The sequence below is a fragment of the Cornus florida genome, unplaced genomic scaffold (assembly GCF_030987335.1).
Source record: "Cornus florida cultivar Cherokee Brave unplaced genomic scaffold, ASM3098733v1 CherokeeBrave_3.0.0_Hap2_Chr04, whole genome shotgun sequence".
Taxonomy (NCBI): Eukaryota; Viridiplantae; Streptophyta; class Magnoliopsida; order Cornales; family Cornaceae; genus Cornus; species Cornus florida.
In genome coordinates this window covers 78,795,707-78,815,721 of record NW_026775574.1, presented here as the reverse complement: position 1 = coordinate 78,815,721, position 20,015 = coordinate 78,795,707, and the positions used below count along the sequence as shown (strand labels likewise).

Genomic DNA, 20,015 nt, shown 5'->3' with positions numbered 1-20,015 from the left:
CTGAACATTTTCGGGAAAGCATTTGACTCTTGAGGATCTCTGCAAACAAATAGAGGATGGTATTAGGTGCAAACTTTATGTTGCTCGGCTCTCTGATTGTACTACTTCGAGGTCTGTCGTTGCTGATTAGAGCCTTTCAAGTTCCGTGATCAGTGCCAAACCTCCATAGTTTTGTGCTTTGTAGCTGCGCTGAGTTTTTGTTGCTTCACTGAGGTCTGCTGCTGCTTTTGGGTAGTAACGGCTAGTTGGGTGGGTGGTTGAGTCCCTTTTGTAATTGTTTTTGGGCCTTTTGGTCATTGGGCATTTGCCCCTCCTTTTGTACATTTTTTCCTTTCAAATACTTTTTTTTTTTTTTTTTTTTTTTTTTTAACAGTTCGTGTATCGGCCCCACAACACACGCACCCTTTAAGTTAGGAGTATGGTTCAAAAGTGAGACCTCAAGAATTTACCTCCCAAATCACTGCTAACGTCGTTATGCTTCTGAGAGCTGTTTCCTATTTAATACATTACTTACCAAAGAAAAGGAAAAAAAGTTGACAAAGTTGTTTCATAAAAAAATGTTTAGGAGTTAAGTCACGTGAGAACAAGAGTGGGAGCAAATTCAAAAAGTTGAAAGTGGCAATATCTAAGTCACACAAAATAAGAACGAAATCGAATATCCACAGTGCGTGTGAGCGAAAGGATGTGCATAAGTATATTATTGGTTTTTCAGTGCTACTTGAACCAAATTTTCTGCTAAAAATAGCAATATCATGAAATATTGAAAAGTTTTGTCATTAAACTAAAAAAAAAGACAGCGAAAGCGTTAACATGAAACTGGCAAAATTTAAATTTAAAGCGAAAGTACGTAACATGATAGTGGCACCTATTTAAAAGAATTGTGCAGAAAGAATGTAATCCAACCTGAACGCTGATGTAAATTAGAAACAAATGAACACGCATTCAATCATAAAACTAGAAAAATAAAAAATAATACTTCGCATCACAAGAGCCATGATGAGCTCAAGGGCCATAGCAGGTCGAGGCGTGCATCCTTCAAGCACCCACCATGTAGAGTTTAAAATAAAATTTGAAGCCCAGCCCAATATGTGGACCAGGCTTAGTGTTGGCGGAGGCAGGCCAAATTAATGGGCCACATTATATAACTACTTATATATCATTTATTGAATTTGAATATATAATTGATTATTTCCTTTATATTAGAGTATATGATATCAATGACTTCTTCTATAATAATTATTTGAATCGAGACAAATAATTATTAACCAATAAAAAATAACACTTAGCATCACAAGAGTCATGATGAGCTCAAGGGCCATTAGCAGGTTGAGGCGTGCATCCTTCAAGCACCCACCATGTAGAGTTTAAAATAAAATTTGAAGCCCAGCCCAATATGTGGACCAGGCTTAGTATTGGGCTCACAGGCGGAGGCAGGCCATAATAATGGGCCACATTATATAACTACTTATATATTATTTATTGAATTTGAATTTATAATTGATTATTTCCTTTATATTACTGGTATATGATATCAATGACTTCTTCTACGTCAAACTTATATAATGGAGTTTTGGCTGTAATTCAAGTGGGGGAATGTTAAAATTTTATGGTTTTATAATACAAAGGAAAAAAAAAAAAAAAAATAGTATATATAAGACTCAAGGTTAACAACTTTAAATTAAACACAACTTGCAAAAATCAAAATACCAAAAAAAATTAAGTATAAGTAGTTAGAAAGTCAAGTACCCTCAATTGCAAGTTCCTTTTCGAGACAACTCTTTATTCTTCTAACTAATCACTCAAGCAGTTACATGGTGTTCGGATTGGGATCCGAATCCGAATCCGATAAGAATTTTAGTCGATTCGATCCGATAATCGGACGGATATTTTGTAAATCAATTTGAATCCGATTTGTTAATAAACAAATATTCAATCCAATAAAAATGTAATTTTTTTTATAAAAATTAAAAAAGAAAAAGAAAAAGAAATATAAATTAATGTCAAAAGAAAATTAAAAAAACAATGATTATAAGAAAAAGATATAAAATAAAAGATAAGTAAAATATGAAAGGAAAAGAAAAAAATTTATTGAATCTTTGTTAATGAATAACGAGTACGATATTATTAGTATGTACATTAAGAGATTTATTAATATGTGAATGAGAATACCACACTATTGTATATATAATATTATGATTTTTTTTTTTTTTTTTTTTTTTTTGTGGATTACCTATAGTATAAATCTGATAGGAGTATTGATATATATATATATGTGTGTGTGTGTAAAATTATTGATAAATAATTATTTATATATATAATTTTATTCGGATCGGATTGGATCAGCATAATTCATATCCGATTTGTTAAGTTAACGGATTATTGGATTTGGATCGTAATCGGGTTATCAATTTTTTTTTGTTCAATCCATATCTGACTAATCGGATCAGGATCCGCTCCATTGACAGGTCTAACGTTGACGTGATTGTCATATGGGCACTGTATCACAATTGTTTTTTATAAATAAACAATTCTAAAAAACTTTGAAAATTAACAACTACACTTGTAGTTGGAGAGACTAAAAACCCAATCCTAATGGTTTAGAGTGCTGTTTGACAGGTTGGTTTGGAGGCTTCCCAACTACCGTAGTTTTTACATCGTAGTGCTTGGCACCTGATCATAAAGCCGGGATTGGTTTTTTGGCAACTCTATCTTCTTATGGTAGAATTGAAACAAAAAAAGTTCTATTTGGGCCAATTCAGTCCAAAATGATACGGTGGGAGGGTTAATGGGGGTCAGCCTCCTCTTTGTCAAGTTTAGGTTCTGACTTTCTCTCTGAATCAGAGTATTAGGAAAGCTATTGTGGCAAAGTAAAAAAATTGCTAAATGATGCGAAAAAAATAAAAATTGATAAATATATTCATGTCGATGTCATGTCATTTCATCTTTATCTAATCTAAATATATTCGTGTAAGTTGTAACATCATTTTTTATAATTTCTTCTTGAGCTGTGATGAATAATAATTTGTGATAATTTATAATTGGTTGTTGTATTGTGTTGTTACATTTTTTTTTTTTTTTTCCCGGAAGGTATTGTGTTGTTACTTGTTGCCTATTAATCATGACCATATGTGACAAAACGTGCGAGAGAGGAAGACCATTAGAGAGAGAATAAAAGAATCTAAGAGCATTTTTATTGCATATATATATATATATATGACCATCATTTGGTTATGTAGAGAGTCAAATATTTTGGTATGGGATCAAGGACAGACTCAGAAAAATTATGTGAAGAGGATGATAAAAAAAAAAAATTAATAATGGAAGGATAGTAATATTTTATGAGTATACAATTGAAAAAATAAAATAATAATAGTACATTACTATTTAAAAAAATGAAAAACAAATCAGAGGAAGAAATTACAGAGAGGTCGCTAGAAGTAGCCACCTCTCTAAGCAAGGGCCCAACAAGCAAGCCACACTTTCCCTCTCTCCTCTCTTTCTCCCCCTAAAACAAATTAAATTATATATAGGAAGAGCCAACCCAGTCAGCACCATACCAGCTGGTGCGGGTTGGGCCGGCCACAAATGTGAAGAGCTCAATAAAGAACACCATAACAGAAATGCCATGAAAACAAGATAATTAATGTATAATTGTTGATGAGAGGAGAGAGAGAGTAATGGGAGTTTAATACTTGAATTATCCTCAATAACTTTCTTTTTCACATGATTCTTCGGTATAACTTTATCACATTTACCTTGAACTTTCACCACTTGCAATGGTTAATTACAACAGCTTGAACTTTCTCATTTTGAAATTCAAATATTTAAATGATGAATTTTAACATCTTATGAGTTTCACCGCCGAGAACTTTACTAATTTTGAAATTAAAAATTTTTAATGGTGAATTTGATTATTTTTATAGGTGCGTAAATATTAGGTGAAATTTCAGCATTATAGAGGTGAAATTCACCGTTGAAAGTGGTAAAATGAAGTAAATATGATTATGTTGCACTGCAAAATCCACTGGGAGAATAGTTGGGACAAAATTTTGATTCATTCAGTCTTTGCCTCTTCAGAAGGGGGAAGTGCTGGAATGCTGCAAGCAGTGTTCATTGGGATTGCCTAATCTAGGTGGCTATTAACCCATGTTTCCAAACAAGACCAATAACCTACCTCATCAATTTAGATAATCATTCTCAAATGGATTCTAGTTTAAAAGCATAAATAGCTGATTTCATGAAGCAAACAAGCTAAATTATGTTTTACATTATACCTTTCTTCCTTATCAATTCATTGTATTCATTTCTTCTTCTTTAATTTCCGAATTCAGCTTTTCTTTCTTTACTGTTTCCATCTTTATCTAGACGAAAGTTGAAGCTGATGCAAATAATAGATTCAGTCATGCTTTTTCTTTTCTATTTCAGTAAGCTATATACCTATAAATTGTGGGGTAGTGTAGGGCCCAAAAGTTGATGCTGCAATTAGGATTCATAGACAATTATGCTGTATTCATTTCTTTATTGTTTCCATCTTTATCTTTAAGATGAAACTTGAAGCTGATGCAAATAATAGATTCACTCATGCTTGTTCGGTAAACTATTTCAGTAAGAAATATATTCAGGATTTGATTAGTGTGAAATTGAAGCATTTGAAATTACAAGTAAGAAAAATATTCATCTTAAGAAGTAAAAAGTATCGGGCATATACTTCCAAACTCAATATTTTAGAAAATAATCTGAATAAATAACATGGTTCATCTGTTTAACTTCTTCAAAGACAAGAATAAGTTTTCTCAGGAAAAAATAAAATGGTCTTAACTTTTTTGTTTTCGTTCTCTCTTAAAATCTTTTATTCTAAAATGTATCCTCAAAGAGAGGTATCCATTCACTGTGAAAAGAAAGTAATCACTTTGATTGACAATAAGAATAGGTTCTTTTGCTTTTTACAGAACACAACATGAAGTGATGAATCAAAGCAAAGCATAATTATATTCCAAGCAAAGCACAATGACTTGTATTTATTGAAATTCATACTGAGATTGGGGAGCCAAGCCATCAAAACCTTCTGTCTTTATTGTTATCTGAGAGAGAGAAAAAAGAGGAGAGAATGGCAGAGAGTGCAGTAAGCTTTCTGATCAACCAGCTGACACCGCTCCTTCTAGAAGAGGCCAAACTTCTGGGAGGAATTAAGGAAGATGTCGAGTGCATCAGAAATGAATTGGAGGAGATGAGAGCTTTCCTGAGGGTTGCTGATGCAAAGGAAGAGCTTGACCCACAACTTCAAGTATGGGTTAAGCAAGTGAGGGAAGTTGCTTATGACACCGAAGATGTCCTTGATGAATTCATCCTTCGCCTTGCTCATCATCACGGGGATGGTTTCTATGGTTTTCTTCGTAAGATTTGTTGTTCTATCAAGAACTTGAAAGCTCGCCATCGAATTGCTTCTGAGATACATAAAATAAAGTCCAGAGTCGAAAATATACATCAAAGATACCGTGATAGATTTAGTATCTCAGAGCATGGATCAAGCTCCACCACTGTCAACAACAACGCATGGTATGATCGTCGAGGTGATGCACTTCTACTGGAAGAGGCTGAGCTTGTTGGCATGGATGGGCCCAAGAAACAGCTGATTGGGTGGCTTCTGGAGGACAGTCCAAGACTCAAAGTCGTTTCGGTGGTGGGGATGGGGGGTATGGGAAAAACCACCCTAGTAAAGAAAGTCTATGATGATATGGAGGCGAAGAATCGTTTCCAATGTCATGCTTGGATCACTGTTTCTCAATCATTTAATCTCAGAGAGCTTCTCAAATACGTAATTCGAAGACTCTTCGATGAAGCCAAGCAAACGGCCCCTCAAAGTTTGGAAACCATGGACAGCAATGACTTGAAAGCACAAATCAAATATTTCCTCCAACAGAGAAGGTACGTGCTTGTTTTAGATGATGTCTGGCAAATAGATGCATGGAATGCTTTTAAATATGCATTGCCTGACAACAATAATGGCAGCCGAATACTGCTCACGACCCGCATTGTTGATGTAGCTTCTACATCTTGTGTAGAATCTCCTGATCATGTCTATACTATGAAACCATTGTCCCCACGAGAGTCTTGCACTCTGTTTCGTAGGAAGACATTCCAAGGCAACCACTGCCCTCAACATTTAGAGAAAATCTCACAAAGTATCTTAGAAAAGTGTGAGGGCTTGCCACTTGCAATTGTGGCAATTAGTGGTGTTTTGGCTACAAAAGACAAAAGTACAACCCATGAATGGGAATTGTTTCACCTTAGCCTTGGCGCTCAGTTAGAAGGCCACGGCAAACTTGAGAGTGTGAAAAAGATACTCTCTCTGAGTTACTATGATTTGCCTTACTATCTAAAAATATGTTTTTTGTACTTGGGCTTATTCCCTGAGGATTACGAGATTGAGCGCATGAGATTGATTCGACTGTGGATCGCAGAAGGATTTGTGGAAGTGATAGGGCGACTGACAATGGAAGAAGTTGCTGAAGACTATCTCAACGAGCTTATTAATAGAAGCTTGGTCCAAGTGGCAAAGATAGATGATACTGGAAGGCTCAAAGAGTGTCGCATCCATGACCTTTTCCGTGAAGTAATTACTTCAAAGTCAAGCGAACAAAACATTGCAGCCATGGTAAGCAAAGAAAGCACAACGTGGCCGGAAAAAGTTCGGCGCCTGTCAATTCAGTACACCTTGGGGAACTTGCAGCAGACAAATCGTTTTCCTCAACTCCGTTCCTTGCTCATGTTCTCGGTGGAAGAACCTATATCCAAGTCGTTGAATCCTATATTATTCAATGGGGGGGTTAGGTTGTTAAGGGTTTTGGACCTGAGGGGTGCTTCTTTGAAGATACTTCCAAATGAAGTTGGCAAACTATTTCATCTCAGGTATTTAGGCTTGAGGAGAACAGAGGTTAAGACGTTTCCGAAATCCATAGGTAAGCTTGAAAACCTTGAAACTTTGGATCTCAAATACAGCAATGTAACTGAGTTGCCTGTTCAGATTCTAAAGCTCCAGCGTCTTCGTCATCTCTTGGTGTACTGCTACGGTTTGATGAAAATATATGGCTTTAAAGCAATAGTGGGAATAGAAGGTTTGTCTTCCTTACAACAACTCTATTTAATTGAAGCGAGCAATGAGAATGGTAGAATTGTAATGGGAGAGCTTGGGAGACTGACCCAGTTGAGGAGATTGGGGATTACGGAGTTGAGAAGGGAGGATGGGAAGGCTTTGTGCTCCTCTCTTGAAAAGCTGAGTAACCTTCAATCATTGGACATAAGTTCTGTAGAACGGATGGAGGGGATTGTTGATATTCAACAATTGTCTTCTCCTCCTGGGTCTCTTCAACGGCTCTATTTGAGGGGACGTTTAGAAAATTTGCCGCATTGGATAACTTCTCTTCATAACCTGGTGAGACTGCAGCTTCGGTTTAGCAAGTTAAGGGATGATCCATAGCAATCCCTTCAAGATTTGCCCAATCTGATAGATATTGGACTTGTTGAAGCTTACCAAGGGGAGGAACTGTGTATCAAAGCGACAGGGTTTCAGAAGCTTAAGAGATTACAGGTTTGGGGTTTAGAAGGATTGAGGTGGGTGAGAATGGAGAAGGGATCATTGCCTCATCTTGAAAAGCTGATTATTTGGAACTGTAGCTTGGTGGAAGAGGTACCCACTGGCATTCAACATCTAACCAACCTTAAATCCCTTGATCTGTCAGATAAATTGAAAATGACACTGGATCCACACAAACAGGGTGGGGATTATTGGAAAATAGCACACATCCCCAATATTCACATTTCTTGAACTTTCCTGGATAGTCGTTGGGAAGGAGATTATGGAGAGGGAGAGAGAGATGAAGAAGAGTCCTTACAAAGTTGAGATGATTAGTACTGATCAGGTCACCTAATATTTGCTTTTATTTTATTTTTATAGGATAACTGATTTGTTTTTTCTTTATTTATTTTTTTTTCCCTTTTTAATATATTATGTCATTTTATTGTTATAGGATAACTGATTCGGGGTATTCCTGGAAGGTAGTTGGGAAGGAAATTATATAGAGAGAGAAATGGAGATGAGTCCTTGCAAAGTTGTTGTTAAGATCATCACTATCTAATGTTTTGTTTTTATTTTATTTTTATGGATAACTGATGTTGTTCTTCTTTTCCCCTTTTAAGTGATTTAAGTTGTTGTATATTGTGTTACATTATACAATTTATTGTGTTTGGAGGAGCCCTTCAAGGAGTAGTACAAGCAACAGCATTTCATTTATTGTGTTTTTGGAAAATGCAAAGTTGTTGTTGAGATCATCACCTACTGTTCTGAGTTTATATTTATTCATTGTTAATATTTATGTAATGCATTTCATTTTATAGAGACAATGTATAAAAAAAGTCAAATCCAAGAACTTGGATTCCAACAACACTAATAAGGTTGTCCAATTGTGTAATCTGGATAAATAAAATGTTGAACAATATAATTATATAATAGAAGGTTCCAGTTTTTGTCTTTGTTGTTTACTATTTAAGGTAAGGCAGTGTTTGGAGGAGCCCTTCAAGGAGTAGGCACTTTTTTGATACCAAACAAGCAACGTTGGAGTACATGGAGCGATTGAATAGTCAAGTTCAAAAACTATTGAAAATTAATTCAAAATTCAAACAATCATAACTTTCAGTTCGGGTGGAGTTCACATGACCCATAAGATACCACGAAAAGCTTGAGACAAGTTCTACAATTTTTGCCAGCCTCATTTACAATATTATAGTTGTTTTCAAACTCGAAATTAAGTCGTTTCAACCTCATAACTAGTGATATGGCAACTTTTTGACTGATGATATAACAACTTAACTTTGTCTATTTTGAATGCAATTTTGTCAGGCGAATACATGGTAGGTTTGAGAGAAAAAATTGGATAAAATTATTTATGATAAAATTTGAACCCTAACATAACACTTTTGATAAACGTTTTAGGGGTTAACTCTTTTTCTTCAATAAAAACCTAAATTTCTCGATCAATTTTTATGTGTGAATAATTAAATAAATACATAATCCACTTAAAGTTTTTTAAAACTATATTTCGAGTCCTCTTTCTTTTGAATAAGAATCTTAATGTCCTCAACGATCTACATGCGTGAATAATTTGATAAATTGATCAATAATCTTCATGTTTATTATAATTATAAAGCCAAGAGTGCATAAGAGTGTGTGTATATATATGTGTGCGTGCGTAAGAGTGTGTATTATGTGTGTGATAAAAGTAGAGAAAAGAAAATTAAAGAGAGAAACTTAATTTAATGTTCGTTCTCAATTCCCCTTCAACAAATAATTCATGCAACAGAAGCGATAGATCTTCCGACTTCAATTGCCGACTACTCCTCCGAATATAACGTGGTTGGGAATGAGTGGAAAAGAAAGAGATGTTTATGGGAATTTTTTTAAGAGTTACAATGGGATCCAACCACGTTATATTCGTAAGAAGAGTCGACAATTAACGTCAGAAGACCTATCATTTTTCTTCATACAAATGTGTATATACATTATTCATCTTTGAACTTATCTGGTTCCTTAATTTAACTATAACTTAAATACGTTAATATTTCCACAAGAAAGAAAAAGTGTAATATCTATTAAAATTAAAGACATATCTGTCTTTCAAATTCGAGATACATACCATAAATTTTCGAGCCGTGTAGCATTGCTCCAAAACATACCAGATTTATATGTAAGAAATCTCAACGAGAAAAAACCACAAAATTAATAATCCATATTAAAGCAGTCTACTCGATTAAATCAAACTTGACATAGACTTATGATGAAACCACATTGCTAAACTCAAACACAACCAAGCCGAGTTGCTCTAGACCTCAAACTCACTCCCACCATCTTGCAAACGAGTTGCTAACCTAAAAAACAATTGCTTCGCAAACAGCTTACTCTTTGTAGTGATTTAGTAGATAAGTATTAACTGTCAAAAAAAAAAAGAAAAAGTAAACAAGTATCGTCCAGAAAGAAATCTTCCATAAGTATTTAATGTCTATCAAGATGAATTGACACAAAATGATGAAATGTATATCAAGATTGTCCAAACAATGGTTATACCATCATGCATAATTTTGTACCAATCCAGCTGTGTCACATTAGGGTACAAAATTTAATTAAGCTATGTTAGGGAGCACTGCATAAGCATAAAGCGTTTCAAAATTGAAATCAGAGAAATTTTATTGAAAATTTAATTTAAGTTTTCTTTAATTTCAATTACAAAGGAATTAGTGCTTCAAAATGCAACATTATTTTCAACCATCTTTGTCACAAAAACAAGGGGTTACCAAATGCAACATTATTTTCAACCATTCAAGCTTTATAAACTCTAGATTATGTTGGCTCGTGTGATTCATTAGGTTGCCTGAGGAAGGATTGTGATCCCCCAACTAATGGCTGTTTGACCCCAAATTAAATAGACTTGAAAACTCAATTTTGTATATGTGTGTGTGTACATATCTATATTGCAGTTACTATATATTATGTAACTTGAAGCTGCTCATAATAACTTATCTTGTCCAACTTTCTACCCACTAACTGCCAAATTTCTTACTAATTGTCATTTTGGCCTTGAAATTGCTCTAAAAAAAAAAAAAAATGAACTAGATTTAATTGTGTCAGTATTTAATATATATCAGGACACTGTAAGTCCAAAAAGTTGATGATGCACTAAAGGACTAGACTTAAATGGGTTGTACTTAATAAATAAAATTCAAGAACTCAAAAAATATAAAATAGTTTTGAGAGAATTATAAAAGACAATTCTATAAAAATGAATAAGGATCACCTCTTATGTTTGGATCTTCTGCTTACACAAAACAATACATTGATTACGCGAACAATATATCAGTTACGAATCAGCAATGTAAAGTTGTTACCTAAGCGATGTGAGTTAATTGTTACATAAGCGATGTAAAATTGTTGACTAAGTTATTGTATTGACAAGATATCCTAAGTTTTACTAATGAATAATGAATGTCATTGTAAAATCAATAAATGCGAAGAAAAAAAAATGGTCAACCAAAATTTGAAATTCAGAGCAGATTTCATTTAAATGTCTTGTCAAGATTTTCTAGAGCAATGCCCATTTTGCGGCTTTGAGCTGGAATCAACCTAAATAATCACCACATACAATCCGGTTGTACCAAAATCTAAAATTCCATCTGGAAAGTCTGGCAATTGAATTCTATTTTTTATCTATTCTTCTCTGGGAGAAATTAAGAAGATAAGAGAAAATGGCTGAGATTGCACTAACTTTTCTGTTCGACCACCTGACAATCTTCCTTCGAGAAGAGTCAAAACTCTTGGGAAGAATAAAGGAAGAAGCTGAGTGCATCAGAGATGAATTGGAACGCATGAGGGCGTTCTTGAGAGTAGCTGATGCAATGGAAGAGAGTGACCTTGAACTCCAAGTATGGGTTAAGCAAGTGCGTGAAGTTACCTACGACACTAAAGATGTACTGGACGAATTCATGCTCCGCCTTGCTCGTCATCATGGGGACAGATTCTATGGTGTCCTTCGTAAGCTTTCTCACTCTATTAAATACTTGAAAGCTCACCATCGAATTGTTGGGATTTATATGCCCTGGCATAGCAAATTCCTATCTGGATTATAGTGACATATGTTCCTAACATATCTGAAATATTTATGATTTATATAATTGGTGAATTCAATGTATTATGTTTCGATTCACTATGAAATTGATAGTGTCCCTGTGATTACAAGAAATATTTATATACATATGTAAGTGATGGCAATCAATGCATAATATATAAATATTAATTATAAATTGTTCATAGTGGGTAATTATGGATGAACTCATAATTAATTAAGACCTGAACTGGATCCGCGTTAGGTTGAGATATATTGCGAGAGCTGTCGTATGCAATTGCTCCCTATCATCGTCATGGCATTTGACTCTTAAGCATGAGAAAATTATAGACTCTTTTATTAATTAATAATTACTTTGATTTGATCGGTGGATTCTTCGGGATCCTTAGACCGACACTTTGGATAGTTATGTGATTAATAGTTAGAGGGTTATATTTTTAATATTTGCATCATTTCTACTTGTATTTATTTTGTATTGATTATGGTTGATCACAAAGTAAATTCGAAGGCCTTCGTGTGGTTTTAGACAAAATGATTTATTATATATTTATTTATTAAATTATTATTTTTGTCAAACAAATGTTTTATTGTGATCGAGCCAGAAATAATCAATAGTACCAAAATAAATATATTAATTAAGTAGTCGGATTGATGGCTTTATTTATCCGATAACTAATTATGCATAGAAGGGTCAAAGTGCAATATTGACTTAGATGTTATTTATTATTTAATTAGAATTCAATTAATTTCTTTTAGTGGAGTAGAAATTAATTTATGAATTAATTGAATTGGGTCTATGGACCGGGCCAATTATTAATTCATTGTAGCTAATAAAATAATAGGCCCAATGGATTCTCACTCATAGCCTAACTTGATATTGGAATCATATTAGATTTGAGACATGTAAATTATAGATTGAGAAGGATTCATTGTTTCCTTTTCTTTACCTTTATGTTGCCTATAAATATACATGGTTTATGTATATTTTGATGGTGATTTTTAGAAGAAGAAAAAAAGGAATAAATTTTCTCTCTTTAAAAAAATTAGGGTTAATGTTTTCATCTAATGGAGGCTCCCACAAGCCTATTTTTCCAAGGTCATTCATGGAGGCTTGAGTGACTCCTAAAGGCATAACAATTACCAAAAAGATGGAGATCCAAGGAGAAGACATCTTGCTAAGGGATCTACAATAAGTGAGAACATTCACTTTAGATGAAAGATTTAAAGGTTTACTCAGACCTTTGATATAAGTATTCAATCCATTAATTGAATGATTCATCATATTTTATTTTTACATAAAACTTGTCTCTATGTGATGAATCAAGATCTGTGAAAGAAAATCCCTCGAAAAGTTTTTAAAACTTGCACGTTTCCTAACAATGGTATCAGAGCATGGTTTGATTCATTATTAGAGATCATGATTTATGAAAACCATCATTCATGGATCTAAATTTATATATGCATATGTTTATATTATTATATGATCATGATGTATGTCTAATTGTGAATGAATGATGATGTATGTTTGGGCCATGGATGAAGTTTATAGGTTAATTGAATGTAATTTTATCTTTGGATGAATGTAATTAAGGCTTTGATTTAGCCGTTTGAAAGTTCAATGATGTAATTTAATTTTTTCCATTGTATTTCAAATTGTAAATATTTTTAAAGCCATGTAATTTTCATCAAAGGATGATATGAAGCTTCAAGAAGGTCCAAGAGGGTTAAATTAGGGTTCAGGAATTTTCTAGAATTTTTCCAGAATTTTTCAGAATTTTTCTGAAATTTTTAATGCCTGATTTAATTTCTGAAATTTTTTATTTAATTTCTGGTATTTTTCGGCACTTTTCCGGTGACCTGAGGCTCGCCGACGGCAAAAGGTACTGCCGGAAGATGACAATGGATCAGGTGTGATGCGGTACACAGCCATACCATGCAACCTGATCTTTTACTGCTGACCAAGTCAAAGAGAAAAAAAAATAAAAATAATGAATCTGGTGCGTGAGGAACACGCGCCAGAAGTGGCAGCAAGAAAGGGCATGCTGGCGCGTGAGTTACACGCGCCAGGCATGGTCAACATTCCGGCACGTGACGTTCACGCGCCGGACCAAGGAAATTTGTCCCCACCCGCGTGGAGGCGCGTGTGGGCGCGTCCCAGCGCGTGGGGGCGAGTGTCTTGCCCTGCAACCTGCTCCAGGCGTGTGTGGGGTCCTCCGGGCGCGTTCCACGCGGCGTTTTGCTTCTCCTAACGTGTACAAGTCTCCTGCGGGTGTTTACAAGCTGATGGAAGACCCTCGTGCAGTTATTAGAGCAATTAAATGTTAAAAGCTGATTCCATTGGCCGTTTTTATTTGTTTTATCTGTCATTTATTGATGTATGTGATGCATGTAATAGATACTTGTTGATTAATTATTATTCATGCATTGGATCCATGATATTTAATTAAATGACTTGATTTATATTAATTAAATTATGAAAATTAAGTGGATCTGATTACTAATTAATTTGAGGGCACTTATTGGGAAACGAAAAATTATTTTTAAAGTGTGCCCCTAATTAAATATTACTGAATCATTTATAAGTCCAATTATTTTCTAAATTTAATTAGATTAAAATCAAGACGTTTTGCATGCATTATATCATGTAAATGAATAAAATGAAAACCCTAATTATGAATGATTAAAAATTGAGTGGGAGCGGGGATTTTTATACATTGCCCCATGGCCTTCGTTATTAACACCATTGTAATTAGATCTTCAAAAATAAGGCCCCACGCATGATTTGAAGAGTCTTAATATTACAAGAATGGTTGTCTCATGAAAATAATATTAAATGTTCATTGTAATTAGATTTTTAAAAATAAGGCCCTGCGCATGATTTAAAGAGTCTAGATTATAATGACAAGATATTTAAATGTTTTATTTTTCATTAGAGCATTAATAACGTTATACACTCAATCTAAAATCAATAGTGTTAGCTCCCCAACGGAGTAGTCTACACTAGGTGATTTTAGAAAGGCTAAACATAATCGGGAATCATTTCATATAGATGACAAGGCATTGTTTTAAGAGATATGGAAATGATGGGTTCTGCCTGCCAATAGCAATAATGAACTTTGCCAACCGAATAAGTTATTTGTGTATTGGTTTTCCGATTTTTCATGCAGTGGTTAAGGGACCCACATACTATTTTAATGGAAGTGCTCGCCTAATAGTAAATGAATCGCAACAATAGTAATAATGAACTCCTCAAACATGATAAGTTATTGACATATTAATTGGTTGATTTATTATGCTACAGAGTTGAGGGACCCGCATTAATTAAAAGGGATTGTTCACCAATAATGATAATGATCTCTTGTTCGATTGAGATTTATTATATTATGTGGTTAACAAACTCATTTTAATTTTAAATATGCATGACAGTATTAATAATTCACCTTGCATATTGTATGAATGCATTTATATTCAGATTAATTATGTCTAATCCAGTTTATCTGTTTGCTTACATATTCAATGTAACTGGACCTCATTAATATTGATTGGGAAATGAACTTAGATATTTTATTCACAACGTAAAGGTACAAATGTATTTACTACTCCTAAACCTAATCCTTTTACTTTAAGATACCTAAGAAAACATTAATGCTTTGAATAAGTGAAATAACGCAAATGAGATGACTTGGTATAATATTCTAGAGATTACCTCGAATACGCTCCAAAGCTAACATTTACATTATTTTATTTTCTTCAAGCATCATGTTAAATGTCAATAAGATGTTTTGGTGAGATTAGATAGACAGTATGCCAAAGTACTATGTCAGACTTGAATAGCATCAAGATAGCCTAAGGAACTCCAGTATGAAATCGAATTTTGGAAAATGATTGTTTATTATTTAAAAATTAGCTGGAGATCAATAGGGCAGACCTGAGTGGTAAGTTTCAAGTTGACATGATTATTGCCTTGTTACCAAACTCGTTCGATTCTGTTAGAGTAAACTAAATAAGGAATCAGTTTGAGTTCACAATCGCTGATATTCTTATAGAATTGGTAATAGATGAAGGGATAATCAAGAGTATGGGCGTTCCTATCAATCTAACCTAGTCTATATCATCTTCTTCTAGGCCCAAGTGGACGGGCAAAGTAAAGAAGAAGGATGATAATAGGACTAGGTTAGCACAAAACATGGGTATCCAAAAGGTTAAAGGGAATAAGGCAGTGTATGTTGAGGGCAAATTAAATTGTTTCTTTTGCTGCTAACAAAGACACTAAAGGACGAATTGTCTAAGTAATGACATGGTATAGGTAAATATATATTTAATCATTGAGCCATGTTATGTGGTTGTATCTATTAATTCCTGATGGATAGATTCTGGAGCCATTAAACATTTTTGCAATTCGTTCTAAGGATTTCAGGAATCCAGAAGCCTCGATGATATGGAATATATTTGTATTTGACCTGATGTCAAGGTTGTAGCTAAGTCAGTGGGAGTATTACATCTGAAATTAGAAAGTATGAGGATATTAGTATTAGAGAACTATCTTTATGCATAGAAGTTAGACGCTATCTTATTCTTGTTTCACTTGTGGTTTATAAAAACAGTGTTGTTATTTTGTAAAACTGGTTTTATAAAATTAAATAAATATGCGATTACATTTGGTGTATTGAAAGATGGTTAATATACTATAATCACAAACTCTTAAGATTTGCAGGATGTAGAAACTAATGTTGCATCTTCTAGATTGAATGTTAAGAGAAAAAATGTTATTCCTAACTCATTGTATTTTTAGTGTCTATTTTTGGGTTGTAATCAGTCAAAATGAGATTTAAAGATTGGTCAAAGAAGGTTAATTACCTAGTGAGGCAGAGGAGCCTAAACCAAACTTGTGAACCCTGTTTTGAAGGATAGATAACTCTTAGGGCTTAATCAGCCAGATGAAATAGACATAAAGGACAATTGGAGTCGGTACATACTGACACGTGTGGTCTTATGAACATCCAAGCAAGATTACTCACGTTTTGGATAAGTTTATCTGATGCAACACAAGTCTTAAACTCTTGGTATATTCTGAGAAGGTCAAGACTGATGTGGAGCACATATTAGGTAAACTTATCAAGACACTTCGATCTGATCGAGGATATGAGTATTTCTTCGCATAGTGCAAAGACTATATGGTCAATGAGGGTGTTGTGTACCAGTTTTTCGCAATTGACGCTAAATGCATTTAGGTGTCAAATAGGAATAACAGAATTCCACTTAACATGGTTAGATCTATGATCAGTTATGCCACATTATCTCTTTCATTTAAGAGTTTAGCATTAATGATATCGATGCGTATTATGAACTGCATTCCATCTTAGTCTGTCTCAAGGATACCGTTGAACTGTGTTTTTGACTAAATCTTAGTTTGAATCATATGCACATATAGGGTAGTCTTGCACATGTGCGCTTGATATGGACAAGTAAGTTGGAAACAGATCATACACATGATAGATTTGATAGCTACTCTAAAATGTCACTAGGACGGATTATTTTATGATCTCAATGATAAAAGTTGATTGTTTACACTCACTGTTTATCTATAGGAGAATCATATTATGAATCACATACCTAGTAGCATAGTGTTAGAGAATATGGTAAGAGTACCAGATATACCACATATGAACACACTTAGTATAGAGATTTAGAATTATAAATGAATTCCCTATTGATGCGTCAGCATCATCTAGTACACAGATTCCTTCATCGGTACATTAATGTAGTGGGAGGATAATTATCCAATCCGACATAATCATGTTTTTAGGTGAGACCGTTATGGACATCCTTGTTAAACATGAGTTGGACCCAGTAAGCTACACAGAAGCGTGAACCGATATGGATACAGATCGTTTTGGCGAATTACTATGAAATCAGAGTTGGAATCTATGTATTCTAATAAATTTTGAGATCTTGTAGAACTTTCTAGTAGGGTGATACCTATGGAAGGCAAGTTAATCTACAAAAAGATACCAGAAGATTTCTTAGTGCATAAATCATGAGTGTACAAGGGAATGTCATTATTTTTCTGATTATATATATATTGATGACATCCTACTCATTTATAATGACGTGGAAGTTTTGTCATCAATAAAAAGGTAGTTGTTCAATTACTTCTAAATGAAGGATTCTTAAGATATAAGCTATATTCCTAGGATCAAGCTTTTGCAAGATCAGGTTAAAAGGAAAATAGGCTTATCTTAATAATCCTACATTGATAAAGTTTTGACTAGGTTTGGTATACATAACTCAAAGAATGAGTTATTGCTTAATTGATATGGATTGCTCTCTCTATTAAGTAGTTTTCCAAGACTAGCAGAGGAGATTGAGCAAATGAGACTGAAACTATATGCTTTGGCATATGAAAGTCTCATATATGCCATGGTTTATACCAAATAGGACATCCGCTACATTGTAGGGATAGTCAGATGATATCAGTCCAATCCTGGACTTGATAACTGGTCTGTTGTGAAAAATATCATTAAGTATCTAAGGAGGACCAAGGATATCATACTCAGTTATGGATGTGATGATATGGTCCTAGTCAGGTATGGTAGTTCTGATTTTCAATCAGAAGTAGATACTATGAGGTTCATGACTTAGCGTATGTTCATTTAATGGAAGGGAAATCAGTTGGTAGATTGTTAAGCAGATTTCAACTGCTGACTCAAACCTGCAGGTGGAATACATTACAGCCTTAAAGGCGGCAAATGAAGCCTCTTGGTTTGATCTCACTGATTTAGAAGTTGTGGAGTATACTAGCCTGCCTATTGAGCTATGTTGCGACAATAGTGCAGAAGTAGTCCAAACCAATGACCCAAAGTTTTATAGAAGAACAAGATACACTGAGAGGAAGTATCATGTTCTACATGATATTGTCCGGCAAGAAAATGTACTTGTAGCCAGAACATTGCATTGGAACACAACTTTGTTGATCCATTATCAAAGGTGTCATTGATCAATAATTTTGATCATCATCTGGATAACATTGGTGTTAGGTGCAATTTGAATTGGCTATGAGGGCAAGTGGGAGCTGTTGGGATTTATATACCCTGGCATAGCAAATTTCTATCTGGATTATAGTGACATATGTTCCTGACATATCTGAAATATTTATGATTTATATAATTGGTGAATTCAATGTATTATGTTTCGATTCACTATAAAATTGATAGTGTCCCTGTGATTACAAGAAATATTTATATATATATGTAAGTGATGGCAATCAATGCATAATATATAAATATTAATTATAAATTGTTCATAGTGAGTAATTATGGATGGACTCATAATTAATTAAGACTTAAACTAGATCCGCGTTAGGTTGAGATATATTGCGAGAGCCGTCGTATGCAATTGCTCCCTATCATCGTCATGGCATTTGACTCTTAAGCATGAGAAAATTATAGACTCTTTTATTAATTAATAATTACTTTGATTTGATTGGCGGATTCTTCGGGATCCTTAGACCGACACTTTGGGTAGTTATGTGATTAATAGTTAAAGGGTTATATTTCAATATTTGCATCATTGCTAGTTGTATTCATTTTGTATTGATTATGGTTGATCACAAAGTAAATTCGAAGACCTTCGTGTGGTTTTAGACAAAATGATTTATTATATTTTATTTATTAAATTATTATTTTTGTCAAACAAATGTTTTTTTGTGATCGAGCCAGAAATAATCAATGGTACCAAAATAAATATATTAATTAAGTAGTCGGATTGATGGCTTTATTTATCCGATAACTAATTATGCATAGAGGGGTCAAAGTGCAATATTGACTTAGAGGTTATTTATTATTTAATTGGAGTTCAATTAATTTCTTTTAGTGGAGTAGAAATTAATTTATGAATTAATTGAATTGGGTCCATGGACTGGGCCAATTATTAATTCATTGTAGCCAATAAAATAATAGGCCCAATGGATTCTCACTCATAGCCCAACTTGATATTGGAATCATATTAGATGTAAGACATGTAAATTAGAGATTGAGAAGGATTCGTTGTTTCCTTTTCTTTACCTTTATGTTGCCTATAAATATACATGGTTTATGTATATTTTGATGGTGATTTTTAGAAGAAGAAAAAAAGGAATAAATTTTCTCTCTCTAAAAAAATTAGGGTTAATGCTCTCATCTAATGGAGGCTCCCACAAGCCTATTTTTCCAAGGTCATTCATGGAGGCTTATGAGTGACTCCTAAAGGCATAACAATTACCAAGAAGATGGAGATCCAAGGAGAAGGCATCTTGCTGAGGGATCTACAATAAGTGAGAACATTCACTTTAGATGAAAGATTTAAAGG

At 33.9% G+C, this 20,015-nt stretch overlaps 1 protein-coding gene across 1 annotated transcript; it reads left to right on the top strand.

Moving 5' to 3' along the window:
* Nucleotides 1–5,064: 5,064 nt before the first annotated feature.
* Nucleotides 5,065–8,328, top strand: LOC132303612 (disease resistance protein RPM1-like). The gene is made up of 2 exons (XM_059800946.1): nucleotides 5,065–7,919; nucleotides 8,028–8,328. Exon 1 carries the CDS (start codon nucleotides 5,108–5,110, stop codon nucleotides 7,475–7,477), a length of 2,370 nt encoding a protein of 789 aa, XP_059656929.1. The 5' UTR covers nucleotides 5,065–5,107; the 3' UTR covers nucleotides 7,478–7,919; nucleotides 8,028–8,328.
* Nucleotides 8,329–20,015: the final 11,687 nt, after the last annotated feature.

Bases quoted from the DNA above. Each gene is read 5' to 3' on its own strand.
- LOC132303612 (XM_059800946.1), top strand. From the start codon at position 5,108: ATGGCAGAGAGTGCAGTAAGCTTTCTGATCAACCAGCTGACACCGCTC.